This window comes from Lepisosteus platostomus, chromosome 6, assembly GCF_059453375.1.
Source record: "Lepisosteus platostomus isolate fLepPlt1 chromosome 6, fLepPlt1.hap1, whole genome shotgun sequence".
NCBI lineage: Eukaryota > Metazoa > Chordata > Actinopteri > Semionotiformes > Lepisosteidae > Lepisosteus > Lepisosteus platostomus.
Window position 1 is genome coordinate 4342448 of NC_142616.1, and position 25657 is coordinate 4368104.

Genomic DNA, 25657 nt, shown 5'->3' on the forward strand with positions numbered 1-25657 from the left:
TCTCCCCTCTCTCCCCTCTCTCCATTCTCTACCCTCTCCCCCGTCTCTCCCCTCTCTCCGCTCTCTCCCCTTTCTCCCTTCTCTCCCTTATCTCCCCTCTCCCTCCTATCTCCGCTCTATCTCCCCTCTCTCACCTCTCTCCCCTCTCTCCCCACTCTCCGCTCTCTCCCCTCTCCCTCCTCTCTCCCCTCTCTCCGCTCTCTCCTTCTCACCCCTCTCTCCCCTCTCCCACCTCTCTCCCCTCTCTCCCCTCTCCCCTTTCACTCCGCTCTATCCCCTCTCTCCGCTCTCTCCCTCTCTCCCCTCTCTCCCCTCTCTCCCCACTCTCCTCTCTCTCCCCTCTCCCTCCTCTCTCCCCTTTCTCTTCTCTCACCCCTCTCTCCCCTCTCCCACCTCTCTCCCCTCTCTCCCCTCTCTCCGCTCTCTCCCCTCTCTCCCCTCTCTCCGCTCTCTCCCCTCTCCCCCCTCTCTCCCCTCTCTCCCCTCTCTCCCTTCTCTCCCCTCTCTCCCCTCTCTCCGCTCTCTCCCTTCTCCCCCCTCTCCCTCCTCTCTCCCCTCTCTCCCCTCTCTCCCCTCTCCCCTCTCCACCCTCTCTCCGCTCTCTCCCCTCTCCCCCCTCTTTCCGCTCTCTCCCCTCTCTCCCCTCTCTCCGCTCTCTCCCCTCTCCCTCCTCTCTCCCCTCTCTCCCCTCTCTCCCCTCTCCCCTCTCCACCCTCTCTCCCCTCTCTCCCCTCTCCACCCTCTCTCCGCTCTCTCCCCTCTCCCCCCTCTTTCCGCTCTCTCCCCTCTCTCCCCTCTCTCCGCTCTCTCCCCTCACCCTCCTCTCCCCACTCTATCCGCTCTCCCCCTCTCTCCCCTCTCTCCCCTCTGCCCTCTCTCCCCTCTCCCCTCTCTCCCTTCTCCCCTCTCTCCCCACTCTCCGCTCTCTCCCCTCTCCCTCCTCTCTCCCTTCTCTCCCCTCTCTCCCCTCTCTCCCCTCTCCACCCTCTCTCCGCTCTCTCCCCTCTCCCCCCTCTTTCCGCTCTCTCCCCTCTCTCCCCTCTCTCCGCTCTCTCCCCTCACCCTCTTCTCCCCACTCTATCCGCTCTCCCCCTCTCTCCCCTCTCTCCCCTCTGCCCTCTCTCCCCTCTCCCCTCTCTCCCCTCTCCCCTCTCTCCCCACTCTCCGCTCTCTCCCCTCTCCCTCCTCTCTCCCCTCTCTCCGCTCTCTCCCTCTCACCCCTCTCTCCGCTCTCCCCCTCTCTCCCCACACCCCCCTCTCTCCCGTCTCTCCCCTCTCCCCTCTCCCCTCTCTCCCCACTCTCCGCTCTCTCCCCTCTCCCTCCTCTCTCCCCTCTCTCCGCTCTCTCCCTCTCACCCCTCTCTCCCCTCTCCCACCTCTCTCCCCTCTCTCCCCTCTCTCCCAACTCTCCGCTCTCTCCCCTCTCCCCCCTCTATCCGCTCTCCCCCCTCTCCGCTCTCTCCCCTCTCCCCCCTTTCTCTTCTCTCACCCCTCTCTCCCCCTCTCCCACCTCTCTCCCCTCTCCCCCCTCTATCCGCTCTCCCCCTCTCTCCCCTCTCTCCCCTCTCCCCTCCCTCTCTCCCCTCTCCACCCTCTCTCTGCTCTCACCCCTCTCTCCCCCCTCCCCCTGTCTCCCCTGTCTCCCCTCTCTCCCCTCTCTCCATTCTCTACCCTCTCCCCCGTCTCTCCCCTCTCTCCGCTTTCTCCCCTTTCTCCCTTCTCTCCCTTATCTCCCCTCTCCCTCCTATCTCCGCTCTATCTCCCCTCTCCCACCTCTCTCCCCTCTCTCCCCACTCTCCGCTCTCTCCCCTCTCCCTCCTCTCTCCCCTCTCTCCGCTCTCTCCTTCTCACCCCTCTCTCCCCTCTCCCACCTCTCTCCCCTCTCTCCGCTCTCTCCCCTCTCTCCCCACTCTCTGCTCTCTCCCCTCTCCCTCCTCTCTCCCCTCTCTCCGCTCTCTCCCTCTCTCCCCTCTCCCACCTCTCTCCCCTCTCTCCGCTCTCTCCCCTCTCCCCTCTCCCCTCTCCCTCCTCTCCCCTCTCTCTCCGCTCCCCCCCCTCTCCCCGCTCTCCCCCTCTCTCCCCACACCCCCTCTCTCCCCTCTCCCCTCTCTACCCTCTCCCCCCTCTCTCCCCTCTCTCCCCTCTCCCCCTTCTCTCTGCTCTCACCCCTCTCTCCCCTTCCCCCTGTCTCCCCTGTCTCCCCTCTCTCCCCTCTCTCCATTCTCTACCCTCTCCCCCCTCTCTCAACTCTCTCCGCTCTCTCCCCTTTCTCCCTTCTCTCCCTTATCTCCCCACTCCCTCCTATCTCCGCTCTATCTCCCCTCTCCCACCTCTCTCCCCTCTCTCCCCACTCTCCGTTCTCTCCCCTCTCCCTCCTCTCTCCCCTCTCACTCCGCTCTCTCCCTCTCACCCCTCTCTCCCCTCTCCCACCTCTCTCTCCTCTCTCCCCTCTCCCCTCTCACTCCGCTCTATCCCCTCTCTCCGCTCTCTCCCCTCTCTCCCCACTCTCCGCTCTCTCCCCTCTCCCTCCTCTCTCCCCTCTCTCCGCTCTCTCCCTCTCTCCCCTCTCTCCCGTCTCCCACCTCTCTCCCCTCTCTCCCCTCTCTCCGCTCTCTCCCCTCTCCCCCCTCTATCCGCTCTCCCCCTCTCTCCGCTCTCTCCCTCTCACCCCTCTCTCCGTTCTCTCCCCTCTCTCCCCACTCTCCGCTCTCTCCCCTCTCCCTCCTCTCTCCCCTCTCTCCGCTCTCTCCCTCTCACCCCTCTCTCCCCTCTCCCCTCTCCACCCTCTCTCTGCTCTCACCCCTCTCTCCCCCCTCCCCCTGTCTCCCCTGTCTCCCCTCTCTCCCCTCTCTCCATTTTCTACCCTCTCCCCCGTCTCTCTCCTCTCTCCGCTCTCTCCCCTTTCTTCCCTCTCTCCCTTCTCTCCCCTCTCCCTCCTATCTCCGCTCTCTCTCCCCTCTCCCACCTCTCTCCCCTCTCCCCTCTCCCCCCTCTCTCCCCTCTCTCCCCACTCCCCCCTCTCTCTGCTCTCACCCCTCTCTCCCCCCTCCCCCTGTCTCCCCTGTCTCCCCTCTCTCCCCTCTCTCCATTCTCTACCCTCTCCCCCGTCTCTCCCCTCTCTCCGCTCTCTCCCCTTTCTCCCCTCTCTCCCTTCTCTCCCCTCTCCCTCCTATCTCCGCTCTCTCTCCCCTCTCCCCTCTCTCCCCTCTCCACCCTCTCTCTGCTCTCACCCCTCTCTCCCCCCTCCCCCTGTCTCCCCTGTCTCCCCTCTCTCCCCTCTCTCCATTCTCTACCCTCTCCCCCCTCTCTCCCCTCTCTCCGCTCTCTCTCCTCTCCCCCCTCTCCCCCCCTCTCTCCCCTCTCTCCCCACTCCCCTCTCTCTCCACTCCCCCCCCTCTCTCCGCTCTCCCCCTCTCTCCCCTCTCTCCCCTCTCTCCCTTCTCGCCCCTCTCTCCCCTCTCTCCGCTCTCTCCCTTCTCCCCCCTCTCCCTCCTCTCTCCCCTCTCTCCGCTCTCTCCCTCTCACCCCTCTCTCCCCTCCCCCCCCCTCTCTCCGCTCTCCCCCTCTCTCCCCTCTCTCCCCTCTCTCCCCTCTCTACGCTCTCTCCACTCTCCCCTCTCCCTCTGCCACCTCTCTCCGCTCTCTCTCCTATCCCCCCTCTCCCCCCTCTCTCCCCTCTCCCCTCTCTCTCCCCTCCCCCCCCTCTCTCCGCTCTCCCCCTCTCTCCCCTCACCCCCCTCTCTCCCCTCTCTCCCCTCTCCCCTCTCTCTCCCTTCTCTCCCCTCTCCCCCCTCTCTCCGCTCTCTCCCCTCTCTCCCCTCTCTCCGCTCTCTCCCCTCTCTCCCTTCTCTCCCCTCTCTCCCCTCTCTCCGCTCTCTCCCTTCTCCCTCCTCTCCCACCTCCCTCCCCTCTCTCCCCTCTCCACCCTCTCTCCCTTCTCTCCCCTCTCTCCCCTCTCTCCCCTCTCCCCTCTCCACCCTCTCTCCGCTCTCTCCCCTCTCCCCCCTCTTTCCGCTCTCTCCCCTCTCTCCCCTCTCTCCGCTCTCTCCCCTCTCCCTCCTCTCCCCACTCTATCCGCTCTCCCCCTCTCTCCCCTCTCTCCCCTCTGCCCTATCTCCCCTCTCCCCTCTCCCCCCTCTCCCCTCTCTCTCCGCTCTCCCCTCTCCCCTCTCCCCTCTCTCCCCACTCTCCGCTCTCTCCCCTCTCCCTCCTCTCTCCCCTCTCACCGCTCTCTCCCTCTCACCCCTCTCTCCGCTCTCCCCCCCTCTCTCCCCACACCCCCCTCTCTCCCCTCTCTCCCCTCTCCCCTCTCCCCTCTCTTCCCACTCTCCGCTCTCTCCCTCTCACCCCTCTCTCCCCTCTCCCACCTCTCTCCCCTCTCTCCCCTCTCTCCGTTCTCTCCCCTCCCCCCCCTCTATCCGCTCTCCCCCTCTCTCCCCACTCTCCGCTCTCTCCCCTCTCCCCTCTCTCTCCCATCTCTCCCTTCTCTCCCTTCTCTCCCCTCTCTCCCCTCTCTCCCCTCTCTCCCCACTCTCCGCTCTCCCTCCTCTCTCCCCTCTCTCCGCTCTCTCCCTCTCACCCCTCTCTCCGCTCTCCCCCTCTCTCCCCACACCCCCCTCTCTCCCCTCTCTCCCCTCTCCCCTCTCCCCTCTCTTCCCACTCTCCGCTCTCTCCCTCTCACCCCTCTCTCCCCTCTCCCACCTCTCTCCCCTCTCTCCCCTCTCTCCGTTCTCTCCCCTCCCCCCCCTCTTTCCGCTCTCCCCCTCTCTCCCCACTCTCCGCTCTCTCCCCTCTCCCCTCTCTCTCCCATCTCTCCCCTCTCTCCCTTCTCTCCCCTCTCTCCCCTCTCTCCCCTCTCTCCGCTCTCTCCCCTCTCCCCTCTCTCTCCCATCTCTCCCCTCTCTCCCTTCTCTCCCCTCTCTCCCCACTCTCCGCTCTCTCCCATCTCCCCCCTCTCCCACCTCTCTCCCCTCTCTCCCCTCTCTCCCCTCTCCCCTCTCCACCCTCTCTCCGCTCTCTCCCCTCTCCCCCCTCTTTCCGCTCTCTCCCCTCTCTCCCCTCTCTCCGCTCTCTCCCCTCTCCCTCCTCTCTCCCCTCTCTCCCCTCTCCCCTCTCCACCCTCTCTCCCTTCTCTCCCCTCTCTCCCCTCTCTCCCCTCTCCACCCTCTCTCCGCTCTCTCCCCTCTCCCCCCTCTTTCCCCTCTCTCCCCTCTCTCCCCTCTCCACCCTCTCTCCGCTCTCTCCCCTCTCCCCCCTCTTTCCGCTCTCTCCCCTCTCTCCCCTCTCTCCGCTCTCTCCCCTCACCCTCCTCTCCCCACTCTATCCGCTCTCCCCCTCTCTCCCCTCCTTCCCCTCTGCCCTCTCTCCCCGTCTCCCCTCTCCCCCTCTCTCCCTTCTCCCCCCTCTCTCCGCTCTCTCTCTTCTCCCCCCTCTCTCCCATCTCTCCATTATCAATTCAATTCAATTCAATTCAAGGTGCTTTATTAGCATGGCCGATGGGTACAATCAGTGTTGCCAAAGCAAATAAAAATAATAAAATTAACATAGAACAAAACAAAAAATAGAAGTAAAATAAAATCTACAGACATGTTACAGACATTTACAACAAAGACATATTATATAATATTGACATACTGTAGGCAGCTGGAGCATTATTGGGAGACGGACTCACTGTTCCTCAGGCTGTGACAGGAGATCACATACTGGGCTGCCAGATCAACTGAGTTCCCTCCTCCCTCTCCCAGTAGGATTGGGACCTGTTGTGGTTTTGGCAGGTGTGGGAACTCTGGGATTAGATTTCTGAATTTCGGGAAGAATGTTTCTCTAATCCCAGAGTATCTGTCACAGTGCAGTAGGAAGTGCACCTCTGTCTCTATTTCTCCCTGCTGGCAGTGGGAGCACAGCCTGTCCTCTCTGGGCAGCCAGGTTATCTCCCTCTCCCTCCTATCTCTGCTCTCCCCTCTCTCTCCCCTCTCCCACCTCTCTCCCCTCTCTCCGCTCTCTCCCTCTCACCCTCTCTCCCCTCTCCCACCTCTCTCCCCTCATCCCTTCTCTCCCCTCTCCCCCCTCTCTCCGTTCTCTCCCCTCTCTCCCCTCTCTCCACTCTCTCCCCTCTCCCCCCTCTCTCCGTTCTCCCCCTCTCTCCCCACTCCCCTCTCTCTCCCCTCCTCCCCCTCTCTCCGCTCTCCCCCTCTCTCCCCTCACCCCCGTCTCTCCCCTCTCTCCCTTCTCCCCCCTCTCCCTCCTCTCTCCCCTCTCTCCGCTCTCTCCCTCTCACCCCTCTCTCCCCTCTCCCACCTCTCTCCCCTCTTTCCCCTCTCTCCCCTCTCCCCCCTCTATCCGCTCTCCCCCTCTCTCCCCTCTCTCCCTTCTCCCCTCTCTCCCCTCACCCCCCTCTCTCCCCTCTCCCCTCTCTCCCCTCTCTCCCCTCTCCCCTCTCCCCCCTCTCTAACTTCTCTCCCCTCTCCCCCCTCTCTCCGCTCTCTCCCCTCTCTCCCCTCTCTCCGCTCTCTCCCCTTTCTCCACTCTTTCCCTTCTCTCCCCTCTCCCCCCTCTCTCCGCTCTCTCTCTTCTCCCACCTCTCTCCCCTCTCTCCGCTCTCTCCACTCTCCCCTCTCCCCTCTCTCCGCTCTCTCCACTCTCCCCTCCCCTCTCTCCCCCCTCTCTCCCTTCTCTCCCCTCTCTCCCCTCTCTCCGCTCTCTCCCCTCTCTCTGCTCTCTCCCCTCTCTCCCCACTCTCCGCTCTCTCCCTCTCCCTCCTCTCTCCCCTCTCTCCGCTCTCTCCCTCTCACCCCTCTCTCCCCTCTCCCACCTCTGTCCCCTCTCTCCCCTCTCTCTCCCCTCTCCCCCCTCTCTCTGCTCTCTCCCCTCTCTCCGCTCTCTCCCCTCTCACCCCTCTCACCCCTCTCCCACCTCTCTCCCCTCTCACCCCTCTCTCCGCTCTCTCCCCTCTCCCCTCTCCACCCTCTCTCCGCTCTCTCCCCTCTCTCCCCTCTCTCCGCTCTCTCCCCTCTCCCTCCTCTCTCCCCTCTCTCTGCTCTCTCTATCTCTCCCCTCTCTCCACTCTCTCCCCTCTCCCCTCTCTCTCCGCTCCCCCCCCTCTCTCCGCTCTCCCTCTCTCTCCCCACACCCCCTCTCTCCCCTCTCTCCCTCTCTCCCCTCTCCCCTCTCTCCCCACTCTCCGCTCTCTCCTCTGTCCCTCCTCTCTCCTCTATCTCCCCTCTCCCCCCTCTATCCGCTCTCCCCCCTCTATCCGCTCTCCCCCTCTCTCTCCTCTCTCCCCTCTCCCCTCTCTCCCCTCTCCCCTCTCCCCCCTCTTTCCCCTCTCTCCCCTCTCCCCCTTCTCTCTGCTCTCACCCCTCTCTCCCCCCTCCCCCTGTCTCCCCTGTCTCCCCTCTCTCCCCTCTCTCCATTCTCTACCCTCTCCCCCCTCTCTCCCCTCTCTCCCCTCTCTCCGCTCTCTCCCCTTTCTCCCTTCTCTCCCTTATCTCCCCTCTCCCTCCTATCTCCGCTCAATCTCCCCTTTCCCACCTCTCTCCCCTCTCTCCCCTCTTCCGCTCTCCCCCTCTCTCCCCACACCCCCTCTCTCCCCTCTCTCCGCTCTCTCCCCTCTCCCTCCTCTCTCCCCTCTCTCTGCTCTCTCCCTTTCACCCCTCTCTCCCCTCTCCCACCTCTGTCCCCTCTTTCCCCTCTCTCCCCTCTCTCCGCTCTCTCCCCTCTCCCCCCTTTATCCGCTCTCCGCCTCTCTCCCCTCTCTCCCCTTTCTCCCTTCTCTCCCTTATCTCCCTTCTCCCTCCTATCTCCGCTCTATCTCCCCTCTCCCACCTCTATCCCCTCTCTCCCCACTCTCCGCTCTCTCCCCTCTCCCTCCTCTCTCCCCTCTCTCCGCTCTCTCCCTCTCACCCCTCTCTCCCCTCTCCCACCTCTCTCCCTTCTCACTCCGCTCTATCCCCTCTCTCCCCTCTCTCCCCTCTCCCCTCTCTCCCCTCACCCCCCTCGCTCCCCGTCTCCCCTCTCCCCCTCTCTCCCCTCTCCCCCCTCTCTCCGCTCTCTCTCTTCTCCCCCCTCTTTCCCATCTCTCCCTTATCTCCCCTCTCCCTCCTATCTCTGCTCTCCCCTCTCTCTCCCCTCTCCCACCTCTCTCTGCTCTCTCCCCTCTCTCCGCTCTCTCCCCTCTCACCCCTTATCTTCCCTATCCCCCCTCTCCCCCCTCTCTCCCCTCTCTCCCCTCTCCCCTCTCTCTCAACTCCCCCCCTCTCTCCACTCTCCCCCTCTCTCCCCTCACCCCCCTCTCTCCCCTCTCTCCCCTCTCCCCTCTCCCCTCTCCCCCCTCATCCCTTCTCTCCCCTTTCCCCCCTCTCTCCGCTCTCTCCCCTCTCTCCCCTCTCTCCGCTCTCTCCCCTCTCCCCCCTCTCTCCGCTCTCCCCCTCTCTCCCTTCTCTCCCCTCTCTCCCCTCTCTCCGCTCTCTCCCCTCTCTCCCCTCTCTCCGCTCTCTCCCCTCTCTCCCCACTCTCCGCTCTCTCCCCTCTCCCTCCTCTCTCCGCTCTCTCCCTCTCACCCCTCTCTCCCCTCTCCCACCTCTGTCCCCTCTCTCCCCTCTCTCTCCCCTCTCCCCCCTCTCTCTGCTCTCTCCCCTCTCCCTACTCTCCCCTCTACCCTCTCCCCCCTCTCTCCCCTCTCTCCCCTCTCCCCCTTCTCTCTGCTCTCACCCCTCTCTCCCCCCTCCCCCTGTCTCCCCTGTCTCTCCTCTCTCCCCTCTCTCCATTCTCTACCCTCTCCCCTCTCTCTCCCCTCTCTCTGCTCTCTCCCCTTTCTCCCTTCTCTCCCTTATCTCCCCTCTTCCTCCTCTCTCCGCTCTCTCCCTCTCACCCCTCTCTCCCCTCTCCCACCTCTCTCCCCTCTCTCCCCTCTCACTCCGCTCTATCCCCTCTCTCCGCTCTCTCCCTCTCTCCCCTCTCTCCCCTCTCCCACCACTATCCCCTCTCTCCCCTCTCTCCACTCTCTCCCCTCTCCCCCCTCTATCCGCTCTCCCCCTCTCTCCCCTCTCCCCTCTCTCCCCTCACCCCCCTCTCTCCCCGTCTCCCCTCTCCCCCTCTCTCCCCTCTCCCCCCTCTCTCCGCTCTCTCTCTTCTCCCCCCTCTCTCCCATCTCTCCCTTATCTCCCCTCTCCCTCCTATCTCTGCTCTCCCCTCTCTCTCCCCTCTCCCACCTCTCTCCCCTCTCTACGCTCTCTCCACTCTCCCCTCTCCCTCTCCCACCTCTCTCCCCTCTCTCCCCTTTCTCCCCTCTTTCTGCTCTCTCCCCTCACCCCCCTCTCTCCCCTCTCTCCCCTCTCCCCTCTCCCCTCTCCCCCCTATCTCCCTTCTCTCCCCTCTCCCCCCTCTCTCTGCTCTCTCCCCTCTCTCCGCTCTCTCCCCTCTCACCCCTTATCTTCCCTATCCCCCCTCTCCCCCCTCTCTCCCCTCTCTCCCCTCTCCCCTCTCTCTCCCCCCCCCCCTCTCTCCGCTCTCCCCCTCTCTCCCTCACCCCCCTCTCTCCCCTCTCCCTTCTCTCCCCTCTCCCCCCTCTCTGCTCTCTCCCCTCTCTCCGCTCTCTCCCTCTCACCCCTCTCCCTCCTCTCTCCCCTCTCTCCCCTCTCTCCCCTCTCTACGCTCTCTCCACTCTCCCCTCTCCCTCTCCCACTTCTCTCCCATCTCTCCCCTCTCTCCACTCTCTCCCCTCTCCCCCCTCTCTCCGCTCTCTCCACTCTCTCACCTCTCTCCGCTCTCCCCTCTCTCTCCCCTCTCTCCGCTCTCTCCGTTCTCCCCTCTCCCCTCTCTCTCTCTTCCCTCTCCCCTCTCTCCCTTCTCTCCTCTCTCCCCCTTCTCACCTCTCTCGCCTCTCTCCACTCTCTCCCCTCTCCCCCTCTCTCCCCTCTCTCCCTTCTCTCCGCTCTCTCACCTCTCTCGACTCTCTCCCCTCTCTCCCTTCTCTCCACTCTCTCCCCTGTCCTGCTCACTGTACTGTCTCTGGAACTGCACTTGCAAATTAAACACAACGTTAATTATACTAAATTAATCAATAACTCTCTGGGCAAAATAAATAAAACACCAGTGACAGAAATACAACGGTAGACAAGATTCAAGCTCTGCCTGTTCCCACCTGCTCTCCTGCCCTTGTTCCCTGCTCAGACACAGACTCAGCTCAGTGGGAATGTTACTCTGCAGGCTGGGTGAGTCTGTGCTGAAAGAACAGGTCTGTGCAGGTAAAGTGAAAGAAGAAAGAGAACTGTGTCCCTGTAGCAGTGAACAGAAGTTACTGTGAATAAGATGGAGGATTAAACAGGAGAAAAGACTTCACCTTACAGCGCATAATAATAATCACAGATCAGCTCTGAGACAACACAGTCACTGATCAAAGAGTTGATCTATATTCTGAAGAAGATTCAATGTACAAGTCTGAAGCTGCTGTGTGCTGGAGTGACAATGCGATCAGGTTGGTTACAGAAGTTAGTAAGTGATCAGTCAGGTCAGGACTGAAGCTGCTGTGTGCTGGAGTGACAGTGAGATCAGTCAGGTACAGCAGTGTGTGAGTGAACAGTCAGGTCAGGACTGAAGCTGCTGTGTGCTGGAGTGACAGTGAGATCAGTCAGATCCAGCAGTGTGTGAGTGAACAGTCAGGTCAGGACTGAAGCAGAGACACTCCTTACTGTTGTACTACAGCTGGATCATTCACTATGAGTGTCTGTTTCAGTGAAGGCTTACTATTCAAAATGTTACAATTGCAATTTAATTATAAGGGCTGCCAGTTAGAATATGTATTTATCTAAGATATGAAATCTGACCAGAGTGTTTATTTTAGAGATAAATATTGTCCTATCAGAGTTGATTTTTAAATGTAATCCAAGATCAGGTGTTTTTTGTTTAATTATTTGAAATACTAAATTTGAAATATCTGACTTTTTTCTCTTTCCTACTGTAGATGATATCTGACTGAAGTTTTTTTTCTGTAATTGATTAGACCCATTCCAGTTTCTGTATTTCTGAGATGAAGTGTGACCAAACATTAATTGTTATTAAAAGATTATTTCTTACAAGTCAGAGAAAATTCCTGAATTCTGACTAATCTGAATTCTGAATTCTGAGATGAATTCTGATTAATCAGATTGTTTCTTTATATCAGAGATTATGACAGAGTCTTTTATTATTTCAGGCATGCTGTCTGACTAATCTCAGTGTTTTCTGTATTTCAGGTATGAAGTCTGACAGTTCAGAGTGGCTCTCTGTGACTCTGTTGCTTCTCCTCCAGTCCTCTGCTTCAGTATCAGGTACAGTGAAGAGAGACTCTCTCATTTCATTAGCCATGGTTTTATATTACTGTAACAGAGGCTGTTTTCTGTGTCCTTGTCAAGCAGACAATATGAAGGCAGCTCTTTATTCATCTTACAATTGTTAGAATCACCCAGGATGAGACAGGGGAGTCTGGAGCTGTTTTTTGAAAATGCCTTTTCTCACTCCTTAGACAATTTCACTAACCATGTCTCAGTAAGGCTCTCCTCCTGTGTGCCCAGTGGAATTCCTCATGGGCATGGAGCTGGGCAAGGGTGTTCCTTAGGGATCAGACATGTCTTCCCCTTTAACCCCTTCAGTCTCTGCCACACTCATCCCCTTCGTCCTCATGTCCTTCTTGTTTCCTTCTTTAAACCACTGTGTTCATGATAATGTCCAGGATTGTCTGCAAGTTTAGCTCCAGTTGTTCATGTGATCGTAGAGCCACAATACTCTCCCATGTGCCTCAAATATCCACACTGTTCCCTTCAAGCTCTCAGCTCACACAGATGACAGTCCACAGGTAATAATAATTGCTTACACTTATATAGCGCTTTTCTGGACACTCCACTCAAAGTGCTTTACAGGTAATGGGGATCCCCTCCACCCCCACCAATGTGCAGCCCCACCTGGATGATGCGACAGCAGCCATAGTGCGCCAGAACACTCCCCACACACCAGCTCAGTGGGTAGGAGAGCAGAGTGATGAAGCTAATTCAGAGATGAGAATTATTAGGAGGCCATGATTGGTAAAGGCCAATGGAAAATTTGGCCAGGACAGCAGGGTGACACCCCTACTCTTTTCAAGAGATGCCCTGGGATTTCTAATGACCACAGAGAGTCAGAACCTCGGTTTGTGTCTCATCTGAAGGACAGCAGTGTCCCCGTTGCTATACTGGGGCATTAGGACCCACACAGACCACGTGGTGAGCACCCCCTGCTGACCCCACTATCACCTCTTCCAGCAGCAGCCTTAGTTTTTCCCAGGAGGTTTCCCATCCAGGTACTGACCAGGCTCACACCTGCTGAGCTTCAGTGGGTGGCCAGTTGTGAGTTGCAGGGTGATATGGGTGCTGGCATTGTGAGATAATCCTCACAATAACTAACAGCATCAGAAAGAACAAACTTATTCAGTCACAGGGAGAACAAACTTATTCAGTCTCCTAAGTGCTGCAGACATGCAGTGAGACCTAAACATACACGTACCCCAAACACAGATGGTATGATTTACACATCACTGATCAATTAGCACAGAGTGTCTGTCTGAATAAACATTCCTGTTCAGTGTTACCAGAGTCATTCAGTTTTTAACCCCTCATGATGGGAAAACATGTAGTAAACCTGTTATCATGAGAGTAAAACCACAGTTTATTTTCTGGATTATTTCTTTCCTAACAGACAGACCTCAATGTGTCAGATTCAACCAGCAGGGCAGCACAATGACATTGATCTCCACTGGCTCTGCTCAGGGCTCAGCCACTCCTCCTGGTCTTCTCACATTGTAGACAGGTGACTGGAGGAGCCCAGACCAGACATATGTTTACTCATGGGCTCTGATGACACAGTGCCTTGGGGCAACCTTGTTGTGCCTTTATATAGCAAAGGCGCTATATAAAAATAAATTGAATTGAGTGATTGTAGACACGTCTATTCAAGAGGCTAAGCTCCACTCTACACTTGACAGCTTAGGCCTGTGGTGCCAAGATAATTTCCTTCACCTGATATGAATAAAATAAAAGATATGGTCAACAGCAGTACAGGAACACTTCACAGTCCTAACGCCATAATCATCAATAACAGTACAAGAACACTCACAGCAAACCATTTACAGTTGTTTTATAGAATCGGTCCTTACATTCAGCATTCTGGTTTGGGTCTCTTAGCATCTCCAACCAGAACAGGTTGTGTCTCTCAGTAGTAGAATAGTGAGCTCTAGCAGCATTGTCTTAAATACCTGTATTATTGTATAACACATAGCATCTTGTAGAATTTTATATTGCGTTTTATTGTAGTTTTTGTATTTGTATGTGTGTATTTCTGGTCACTGTATTTAAAGACAATGATATTGTCCTGGGTCCTATCACCCCCTCTGTATGTCCTTTTCCCACCTGGATCAGGACATGTTCCTGCCTGTGAAGACTAAGCCAGTCTGTCCAGCTTTATACCTGTGTCCATTAGACAGCTGAAGTCTAAGAGACATCTGTCTCTTCTTCACCATGAAAAAGGAGATGCTTGGATTCAGGGACATATCTCATCACCTCCTTCCTCTTATTCACCAGCGTCTTTATAATTAATTCACCTCTTTTATAAGCCTATTGGGTAATGTCAATATTTATATAATATATAACACACTAGACTGTTGACTTTTTTAATTTTGTATGATTTGGTTGTACGATCCATGTATGAAGGATGGGTTTTAATGTACCCAGCACCACAGGTGAAGTTCCATCCAAGTCTAACCCTCCTCTCAAATGAAGAAGAGCTGCACAGACACTGTCATAAAGCCCCTTTGCTGTGCAGGAATGGTAATTAGTCAGGCAATTCTCATGTCAGGGAAGAACCCCCTGCTCCAGGGACAGGATAGAGGAGCATTTAAGAAAAAAATACTTCAGAAGCACCAGGTCCATGGGAAAGGCCCAGCTTTAAAAACTCAGCTAACAGAAAGATGTATTTATTTATGTATCCATATGTATTTAAAAAGGATACAGTGAGAAGCTCCTTAGATGACCCAGCTATGAGGTATCATGACATGCTACTTACATTCTTTTCAGAAAATACAATTGTTTGCTACAGTTCCCTCTCAAAGACTCAAATGGCAGCTCTTGTGGTGGATTAATATACTACAGACAGATGTCATTTCACGTCCCCCTGCCTCCGGACTGGCTGAGAAAGCAAACAGCAGGCGCTGTCTAGGCAGTCTCGTGACTTGACTCTGTATCTCGGGAACGAAAGCAGCTCGGAAGCTACTTTCAACACACAAGCTGGGACAAAGAGAGCAGTAATGAATGAGGCCAGTTTGCTTCTCCTGCTGTAGGTGGGGGTGAGTGATGTCACACCCAAGAGAAAAGAAGGTGTGAGGGGAGCTGGTCCAGGCTCCACTGAAGCGTAGTTCAGGACTCTGTGCAGATCCGGAAGTGGAGTGGAGAAGGAAATCAGGGAGGAGACGGAGAGGATCAGGGCAGTTCGACAGACAGGGGGGTGGTGCAGGCAAACAAATAATAATTATTGCTTACACTTATATAGCACTATTCTGGACACTCTACTCAAAGGGCTTTACAGGTAATGGGGATCCCCTCCACCACCACCAGTGTGCAGCCCCACCTGGATGATGCGACGGCAGCCATAGTGCGCTCCCCACACACCAGCTATCAGTGGGGAGGAGAGCAGAGTGATTAAGCCAATTAATAGATGGGGATTATTAGGAGGCCATAACTGGTAAGGTCCAATGGGAAATTTGGCCAGGACAGCAGGGTGACACCCCTACTCTTTTCAAGAAACGCTCTGGGATTTTTAATGACCACAGAGAGTCAGGACCTCGGTTTTACATCTCATCCGAAGTATGGCACCTGTTTACAGTATAGTGTCCCCGTCACTATACTGGGGCATTAGGACCCACATGGACTGCAGGGTGAGCGCCCCCTGGTGGCCCCACTCACACCTCTTCCAGCAGCAACCTCAGGTTTTCCCAGGAGGTCTCCCATCCAGGTACTGACCAGGCTCACACCTGCTGAGCTTCAGTGGGCTGTCAGTTGTGACTTGCAGGGTGTTATGGCTGCTGGCTTTGAAATGGCTGCTGGCTTTGTCTAGGCAGTCTCGTGACTTAAAAAATAAGACTCTGTATCTCGGGAACAAAAGCAGACAATCCAAAGGGGGAATCCAGGCGCAGTCCAGAGTCCAGGAACCAGGGGATCCATCCGAGACTAACAAGGTTAAAATCCAGGATGGGACAGGGATTAAAGCCAGGGTAACGAGGCCAGGCGCTCAGATGGTCAGGACGCCATGATGACGCCTCTCCTTAACCTGCTGGTAGGCAGGCTTCCGGGATCCATCTCCCAATGCCAGGAATAGCTGGAGCACTGGACTTAAATAATGAGACAACACAGGGGGCAGGTGCACGAAATGAAGGATTCACATACACCATAACATGTACTGTACTGTTTAATATGGTAATTATACTTATTTTCACTTACAACTAACAATATTAATGTTCTTAACATGACCACTTAATACATTTGATTGACAAGAATTCAGTATTCATACCTGACCCCCACAACCTCCAGTGTACACTTTATATACACTTTTAAACAAAGACAAACACTTAAACCTTAACTCATGAAACAATAACATCCCTAAATATTAACTTACTGACATTCCTCAACGTCATTAACTCAGGATAATAGGTCTTAAAACTGAGACAGTACAACAGGAGGGTTTCCAATCAATCCAAGTGGGTTAAAACTAAATCATCACTAAATCCTCACCAGTGACATTACTGGGGTCAGTGTGGGGCTGCTCCTGACACAGTGCTGGACCAGCTCACACTGTGAGCAGCTGTGTAGAGGGGGAGGCTCATGCAGACTGTGTGCTCTTTCTCTTTCAGAGGTGTTACAGGTTGTTGGTCCAGCTGCTCCTGTAGTTGTGTCGCCTGGTGAAGACGCTGTCCTGCCCTGTTTCCTCTCACCTAGAGAGAGTGTAGAGGACCTGGAGATCAGGTGGTTTAGAGAAATTTCTAGACCCCCTGTGTGTCTGTACCAGTACCGCAAGTATAACTCTGACAGACAGGACCCAGCCTACAAGGGAAGGGTGGAGCTTTTCTCCAATGAGCTCTCCAGGGGCAACGTGTCTTTAACACTGAGAAACATCACTCGCTCTGATCACGGACAGTACACTTGCATGGTGCTGTCTGATCTCTGGGATGATGACACTGTTATTGACCTGTCTGTTAGAGGTGAGTGTTTAAAATTTCACTAATCATTACCCACAAAATAATTGTTGTGCTGCATAATAGCAGTTCTATAATACATTAGTATGATAATGAGTCTATGACAATGTGGATGTATTGAATATCACTGATAGATGCTATATGTAATTGTAATGATAACTTCCACTGAGGAGCACTTCACACACAGCCTGACAAAGTTGACATTAATAAGAAACCTGTCTGACTCTGATCCCCAGCAGAGACAAATCACATGACAAACATCTCAGACCTTAAAGATGTTTGAAAGTGAGATTTTCTAAAAGTAGTTGTGGAAGTTTAAAGTGAGAAAACAAAACCTTCTCTTGAATTGTGTTCACTCTAAAACTCGGATCAGAACAGGGAATTGTCATGTTTTCCCAAAAATAATAAATTCACCTTTACTTGTTGAGCCACTCTAGAACACAAATATTACTATCATATCTCACTCCAGTTTGCAGAATGTTGAAATAGTATGTGACTTTTTTTCAATATTGGCAGCTATGTCAGTGTCTCTCCACTCCCCTGGAGGAGATCAGGCCCAGCTGCTGTGCAGATCAGAGGGCTGGTTCCCTCAACCTGCAGTGATCTGGACAGACAGGGATGGAAACGAGGTGACATCACAGCCCCCCACAGTGGACAGGAACAGTCAGGGGCTCCTCGTTGTCAGCAGCTACATCCCAGTCAAACAGGAGTCCAACATCTTCTCCTGCCTGGTGAGGAGCACACAGCCCAAGGCAGACTGGGAATCTCAGCTCCACATACCCAGTGAGTACAGAGTTGAGTTTGTGTTCAGACAGTAAATAGTGGACAATTTTATACTGTATAAAAAATTAAGAAGAAGATATGAATTATGTAACTCTTTAGTTCCATGAGATTTTCTTTTACCATGTCGTTGCAGTAAATCAGGAGTCACTCTTTCATTAAAAGGCTTGCTGAGCATACTTGAGAATCTCAAGGGAGATTCTGAGATTCTTGAGCTCTCTCTGTCCTGTCCTGTTTTTTTATCAGATAAAACTTCAATATTCTCTGTTATTGTTTTTCTCTGGTATCACCTACAGATGATTCTCTATCTTTCTCATATAATTATTTTCATATGTTGACATAGTATCTAACAAATCAAACTTGACCTGTCAGTCCATTCAGAGAGATCCCCCCTGTCCAGTAATGAGACAGTTGGACTGATTCTCTACCTCATCCAGTCATACAGTCATATAATAAGAGATAACATGTAAACAGTGGTGTTCAGGCACAGTCTATCAGCTTGAGGATGTTCTAAACACACAGTTCTCCACAAACTAGATTTCAACAAGACAGCCTTTCTACTGAACTCAATGTCTATAGTACAGTAATTGTAGAAATGATGATGTTGTGTCGTGTTTAAATTTTTTAATTTACTATAACACATTTAAACGGGGAAAAATAACATGTACGAGAGAGAGCGAGATAACTCGCTACCAGCCTGCTGTACTCCTGACTTTTAAATATCTCTGGAAACCCTGCTGTGTTTTTTTCTAATTTTTGAGAAAATAAACTTTTAAAAATGAAATCCCCTGTGAGTCTCTCCTGCGCGCGCCGATGACCGTGAAGCTGCCAGAACGGGGAGGGACCCGCTGACGTCACCACAGCCAGGAGGAATAGGGACTGTGACGCAGACAGGAAGTGGCTCAGGGTGGTTATGGGAGTTGTAGTTTGTAACCTGCGCTGATTCTGTTACCAGCTATAGCCAGTCTAATACCCGGCTCCCTTTAATACAGGGATACATGACTATATTCAGTATTTTATGTTCGTGGGGTTTGTTTTTACTTTGGTGGTTTGTTTAATGTGAGAGCCATTTTATTTGATCTCTGATCGTGATCCAGGGAAAAGAGCGGAGTGGATACTTCTTTTCTAGCCTTTTCTTTATTTTTTTTTCCAAAACATTTTGGTAATGGGCCAGTGAAAGCTATGCTTTCCTTCAAATGAAAGCCCAAGACCCTAAACAGAACCCAGGGGCAGTTTTTTTTTCTTCACAGACAGAAACTTGCGCTCCGTGTCGGTCTTGTCTTCCGTCCTGCCATTTGGACATTTCATGTGGACGATTCACTGTCCACAGAGGGACTGTGTCGTGAGAGGTAGTTTTAACACACTCCCTTGAGCGCTGGTTAGTGTGGTAATTGTGAGACGCTCCCTAGAGCAAGCGGGTTAGAAGATGGCGACAGACCCGCTGTTCTAGTAAGAAGTGAAGTTAAACTCATTCCTGGTGTTGTGTTCAGCTGTGTTTAATATATATAAACTAACCCAAAACACGAGAGACTGCACTGGGAGATTACTGCACTGCTTCGGGAGTTTGTGTATTCAACATCATTATCTGAGGGATTATTTGTGAAACTTTGGCATGTACAGTATATAAATATATTTCATTTCGCTTATTTTTGTTCCTCTGTCCTGGAACAAAACGCAGTACAAAGCGTTACTTGTTGCCATTTTTGTTTTAATTCTTGCCGTGTCCAGACTCTCAGAACAAACTGAAAAGCTTTTAATACTGCATCTCCGACCACATTTGAAATATTTCACTTTGTTCACTTTGTGACGCAGTGCTGTACCGCGGTAAAACGCTGTTGACAAAATGAGTATCAAACTTCGAGCTGGTAAATTATTCTCTTAGAAATACATTTTATTATACAAATAAATTCAACTGCTTGACTAAAATGTCTCTATGACTAAAATGTTGTAAAAACAATGTTGTGAAAGGTCTGTTCTATATCAGACGGGTCTCAACTAAAATACTTTATAATTATAAATTATAATTAAAAGTAAGACTTATTACAATTATAATTAAAATTTGGTCCACTAGACTAAAATAAATTTTTGTGACTAGAAAGTGACTATGACTAATAGATACTGACAGACTGAAGGAACTGAGTCTCTTTAGTCAGAGGGGAATGTCCCACAGTGAATCTAGTGAGGCTGTATCTAGTGAAGCAGTCTGTACAGTAAAGTCTCAGCTCAGTTATTGGTCCTATAGTGTTACATTTAGAGATGCGCAGTTAAAACATAGTTTTCCATTTTTTTGCAAAATGTATGATGTTTTTCTCTCTGTCAATGACATTTCTGTAGTTAGCAATCAGCTGACAACTGTATTTACTGCACAGGATCTCCCACTGGTCATGTTAGTGGTCTGTCTTTGATGGTGTTGAGGTGCTGTATCCCCTGTGTGTTCAGGAAAGGAGAAGGAGGAGAACTCATAGACTCACAGGACACTTCCAGGAGAGAAGCTGTGCAGGATATAAGAGATAAGATATGATCGCTTTATTAGCCCTATACAATTTCTTGCAGGATGTTGCTCTGAGTTTTGCTGGCTCCTGTCAAGATTCTGATCACCCAGTAAATAAACCTATGAACTTTGGTTTTGCTGGTTTCTTGCCTAAATAATGCTTTTACATATGAAGTAATGTGGTTATACATGAATCAATGTTATACAGTATAATAATCATTTTGAATTTTAAAGACTGATAAATGTTAAGGCTTTTAAACTGAATCAAAATAGAAACACCTTCTGTATCTCAAACATTGGCTTTAGGGGCTTGATGAAAGCTCAATTAACAAGGATCCACAAGTAACATGTCTGCAGGTTGTGTCCAAAGAAAGTCAGTGCAAATCACAGCAATACTACAGATTTAAAATTCCAATTAGAGGTGCAGCTTTAAAGTAAACCTGGACAGTTAATCACAAACAAGACAGATGAGGCTGTGACCTCAGTCTACAGGTCAGCTAAATTATTTTTGTTCCTGTAACCAAAATGTGCACTGATTTCTGTGTGGCTTGTTATGGTCTTTGAAAAGGCAATATATATGTTAAACATGTGAGTCTGCCTAGTCTGACACTTCTATCAAATCAGGGTTTGTCCTGGAGGGAAGTGGTTCTGTTGCTCAGTCTGACCCTCCTGTCAGATCAGGGTTTGTCCTGGAGGGAAGTGGTTCTGTTGCTCAGTCTGACCCTCCTGTCAGATCAGGGTTTGTCCTGAAGGGTCAGTAGCTCAGCGCTGCCCCCTGTGGCCAGAGAACAGTGGGGAAACAGACCACAGAGAGCAGCCTGTTTCTCTGGGAGACTCAGCTCTCGCTCTCCTCTGGGTCATGACCTCAGATGCTCAGGTCTCAGGTCTCTGGACGATTCACAGGGAGGAATTTAGTGATCAGGATGAGCTAAAGTCCTCCTCTCTCTACAGCCCCTCCCCTGCTCTGATGGGTCAGATCCCCAGATCAATGATCTATTAGGTGGGTGAAGGGTGAACCTGTCTTGTGTTCTGTTGCTGGTCCTGCGCTCTGTCGGTCTCCTGCTCAGCCAGGTCGCTTTCAGCACCTTCACCTTCATGTCCTGTTGACCTCTGACCCTGCTCTTCCCTCCTCTGGACAGGGGAAGGTGACAGTAAACCTCACGATGCAGAAAGACCTGAAAGTCCCTCTTGTCTCTGTAATAATCACAACAGCGCGTCAGTGGGCTACAGGTATAACAGTAACACTAATAGAAATGAGAGTTGTGTCAGTGTGAGAGATCTGTGAGTACAGTTGACTCTCTACAGCAGAGGAGCAGGAGATCCAGTCTTTCCTGAGCTCAGGACTCCCAGCGGCACAGTGCTGGCTTGGTACTGGAGAACAGCCTCCTTCAGGTGTCAACAGCTGTAACGTGGTGTTTCTTTTCTTCCCTCCACCCCCAGCACGCACACTGGAGCAGCTGGGGTTTGGGGGTTTGGGGTTTGGGCTTCCTGTAAAGACTGCCAGCCTCTGATTCTCTCTGAATCACCTCCTGCCTCAGGAAGGAAAGCAGCAGTTATTTACATAACTGAGTGTGATACAGTATAGTACCCTGTGTGTGAGATTGTGTGATTGTGTCCTGTGAGTGTGCTTGTGTTATAGTACTTTGTGTGAGAGATTGTGTGATTGTGTCCTGTGAATGTGCTTGTATTATAGTACTCTGTGTATGACGTGGTACCCTGTGTGTGTGATTGTGTCCTGTGTGTGAGATTGTGTGATTGTGTCTTGTGTGCATGACATTGTGCCTTGTGTGTGTGAGATTGTGTGACTGAGTCTTATGTGTGTGACATTGTATGATTGCGCCCTGTGTGTGTTTGTGTAATTGTGCCCTGTATGAGAGACTGTGCCCTGTGTGTGTGTGCGTGTGTAAGAGTATTCCGTGTATGTGACAGTACCCTGAGGTTGTTGTAATACCGCTGACAGCTCCTGTTGTCTATGATGGGGAGTCTGACCTCCTGTAGAGTCTGAGGGGGCTCCAGAGGCACTGGGGTAGAGTGAGAGTGATATAAGAATTATTTATTCCCTGAGGAGAGGGATTCACATCTGAAAAATAACGCTACTGACAGGATAAAGGTCCTCTTGATATGAGCTTGTATTATCAGTCCACCTGGAGTCCTGACCTCTGTATCTGAGCTCTATTAACACAAACCACAGCAGGTGTCCCACCTGGAGTCCTGATCTCTGTATCTGAGCTCTATTAACACAAACCACAGCAGGTGTGTTACGGGAGCCAGATTGGTCTCCCATGTAGAGGTCAGTTAAACCTGACGGTTTTTCTGGAGAAGACACTAGACGGACTTCAGGGAAAGACACACTAGGTTTGTTTGTGAGGACAGTTTGTGATCCAGTTCACAGGGGAACAGCCAAAGGCAACCGAGTCCAGGCAGATCCAGGTGGGTAGTCAGGGAACAGTCTGTAATCCAAAACATGGTAATCCATCCCAGTCGAGCACCGGAAGAGGGAAAAAACGACGAGGAACACACAGACACCGAACAGAAATGGGACTGGAATCGCTGGGTCCCGTGCTCAGAGGACAAGACATCTGGGGATAAGGCCTATGCCCTCAGGCTCCTCCATGGCCTGTTGGTAGGCGGGCCTTCAGACTCTGTCTTCCAAAGCTGAAACCGAGGCTCAAGGTTTATATAGACAAATACAGAGAAGACACACCAGGAGATATTTAAATCTAGAACCGTAGTTCTAAGTCAACCGTAACAGGTGTCGCACCTGGAGTCCTGATCCCTGAGCTCCACTAACACACAACAGCTCCCCTTCTCCTCCCTCATGCCCAAGCCTGTGGCTATTTCATCACTTACTTTTAGTGTCCAGGATCAGAATTCAAAACAGCAGCTGCAGGAGAAGCATCTTCATTCTCTGATTGTCTCAAAGGACACAGGACTGTCTCTCCTCCACAGTGCTGGACACTAGAATAGAGGACTGACCCTCCCCAACTACTGCTGGACACAGAGAACTGACCTTCCTCAACTACTGCTGGACACAGAGTACTGACCCTCCTAACTACTGCTGGACACAGAACACTGAGTTTTTTTGCATCTGTAAAAAGAATAATAATGTTTCTTTTGCAACACATCAAAAGTCACGTCTACTATTTTTTCATCCAGCTGCTCAAGTATGGTGTGTACATGCTCGTATGGCGAGCGGTCGTCAATTATGTTTTTCAGCAAAGTGTTTTATGCCCCGCTCAGTGTCATTTGTAATGGTGTACGAACCCAGACACCTGGCAATGTACAGAACAGCTGATAAAATTCGGGCTAAACTGAGAGACTTATACATTTCTAAAGCGGCAAACGTCACATCTTCAAACCCATCTGTGTAGCCGACAGATAGGCATGTGTGACCCCGCTGACCGGGATGGTCAATCAAACAGGCCGGGCAGTCATCAACCAGAACCCCCTTTAAACAGTGTTTGAAGATGCAATAAACTACTGCCTTCACAATCTGGGCCATAACATCGGGTTCATTGGGGAAATCGTTAGCTAAACCTGGTTGGGCATCAGCTTTATTAACATTTGTTCGAACACACAAGCATAGACACGAAACATTCAGTCGCGATGGTAGTTTGAAGATTGATGTGTCGACCTCCTTGTTATTCTATTAAAGGAAAAAGAAAAGGAAGGCTTAACAAAATAAATAGACATGCTTTGTACCTAAAATATCTATCATTTAACGCCTCTTTTGAGCTAGAGTTTTTAGTTAATATTTACCATTTGAAGTGAGGTATCATCACTAAAACCAAGCAGCTCTTCATTACCAGGTTCCCCATCTGAACTCACACGACAGCCGCTGTCACACGTTGCAGAGGGCGGGGTCGGGTTTTGCTAAAAAGAAGACCAAGTATTAAAATGACATACGCTAAGCGCCGATACAACAATTCCACGATCAGAAAAAATATCTTAGCAGCCTACCTCTTCACTTTGTAGAGCAGTGTACCCCAATGTTTCTCCACACAAAGAAGCCATCTTTGTAGCTACAAACACCGGGGCGGTGTCTGACAGCTCCAGGGACGCACTGCGCCCCTGTCAAGCCGGTGCGTTTAAGAATATGAGCCAATGGTGTAACCACGCCTAAATAACAGACATTTTTCAATTGGTTGTGGTGTTTTAGAATGACCTCCCCCCCACCCACCCCCAAAGCTCCTTGTGTTTTATCATTTTATCGAGAGCGAAAATTATTCACTTATCAGTTTATAAGTTTTAAACTTTAAAAGTATTAACACACAACACAAACACAAATGATGTGTTTGCCCTGAAAATAAATGTTTAAACATGCTGGGTTGGTCTTAAAGTTTTAAAATAATGTAATAAGACACAGCTTATTTTTAATAACACATTCGCGACAGCTTTTTCAAAAGTTTGAAATGAATTTCCACGCACCGCATGTGTAAAAGTCTTTAAAGTATTAACAGGCAACAAATGATGGGGTGTTGTTCTTTATATTTGGTCTGGTCTTAAAGTTTTAAAATAATGTATTAGAGATCTTTGGGAGACATGAGGATGGTCGGCGTCACAGTAAAGGCTCTGGAATGCAGAGACAATGCATGGTTTTATCTAGCAGACACGTGTGCACGCCGGTGGGGGGGGTGTGCTAAAATTGACCTCATAGCGGGGGGGGTGTGCTAAAATTGACCTCAGAGCGAAAGTTTTTTTAAATTTTAAGCGAGTACAATTAACAGTGCAGTAAACAGACGGATATAGGAGTTATAGTTTTTCATTTGTTTTAAATGCTGTTTTGTGTATACATTTTAGGTTTATATTAATGTAAAGTGTTCTAATTTATAATCACCACATGTATTTCACGCAAAAATGTTCTTAACATCGGATTGCCAAAAAATAAAACCTGAAAACCTCAAGGTTGGTTTGTGAACACGTCGCTATAAAGAATAGATATATTTTCTTATAGCGATACCGATAATAAAAAACATTTTTCTTAATAATATTCTTAGTGGTCTGTTGGTGAATCAAACACAGACACCGGGGCACATTTTCACCACGTTTAAACAGCTATGAAATTTAGACACCATTGTATGTCTTAAAAAAATATTGATTTTAACATTATAATGGTCTAAAATGTTTTCTAAAAATGTTTCTTAAAATAATTTCTACAGCCCAGCACGTGCACGCCCCATGATACCCAAGGTTAATGGTTTTATGGGGAGGCCATGTGTGTTTCTTAGAAGAGAATGTTTATCTGTTGGGGTATAAGAACCAGGGGTGTACAGAACACAATGTTCGCTTTCATTTTCTTTATGTTCAAGTCCAGGTTATTGCTATGACACCACCTAAGCAGCTGTACAACTTCATCCATGTAAGTGGACTCGTCATTATCACTGATCAGTCCTATTATAGTGGTGTCATCGGCAAACTTAATGATGTGGTTGTTGCTGTGTCTTGCTGTGCAGTCGTGAGTAAATAGGGAGTACAACCTTGGACTCAGACAGCAGCCTTGTGGGGTTCCAGTGCTCAGGGTGAGTGGTGTTGATGTTTTATTGCCTATCCGCACCACCTGTGGTCTCTCGATAAGAAAGTCCAGCAGCCAGTTGCAGACAGAGTTGCACAGACCTAATCCCCTGAGCTTTGTCACCAGTTGACTGGGTATGATGGAATTGAATGCTGAACTGTAGTCCACAAACAGCATTCTCACATACGAGTTCTTAGTGTCCAGGTGTTCCAAGGCTGTATGCAGAGCCAGGGAGACAGCATCATCCACTGATCTGTTGTTCTGGTAGGCGAACTGCAAGGGGTCCAGGGACTCTGTGATGGAGGAGTTGATGTGTGACAACACCAGCTTCTCCAGGCATTTCATCACCACAGATGTTAATGCTACTGGGCGGTAATCATTCAGGCATGTCACTTTTGCCTGTCACATACCAAATTACGTCCACGCCCTTCATATTAACAATAAACGAAGCTGGGAATTTTATGGTGAAACTTGTCTAAAGGATTTTGTGCGTAAATTTATCGATAGACGTTTCAAAAACTATACTTTCATATCACACAATGGCAAGGGTTATGACAATTACCTAGTAATCAGACAGATGGACGTTGAACTAATTAATCAGGGTGGTAAAATAATGTGCATGACC

At 51.3% G+C, this 25657-nt stretch overlaps 2 protein-coding genes and 1 long non-coding RNA gene across 4 annotated transcripts in view; 2 read left to right on the forward strand and 1 right to left on the reverse strand.

Moving 5' to 3' along the window:
- Window positions 1-25657, reverse strand: part of LOC148659669 (butyrophilin subfamily 1 member A1-like) — a 236850-nt gene that overhangs the window by 41915 nt on the left and 169278 nt on the right. The gene's annotated exons all lie outside the window — the stretch shown is intronic.
- Window positions 10005-25657, forward strand: part of LOC148659670 (butyrophilin subfamily 1 member A1-like) — a 117340-nt gene continuing 101687 nt past the window's right edge. The window contains exon 1 of the mRNA XM_088637482.1: window positions 10005-10478. Coding sequence (XP_088493608.1) covers window positions 10428-10478 — 51 coding nt within the window. The 5' untranslated portion in view covers window positions 10005-10427. The remainder of the gene's footprint in view (window positions 10479-25657) is intronic.
- On the forward strand, window positions 17611-18955 carry LOC148659671 (uncharacterized). The gene is made up of 2 exons (XR_015939759.1): window positions 17611-18040; window positions 18134-18955. It is a non-coding gene; the product is annotated as an uncharacterized LOC148659671 (long non-coding RNA).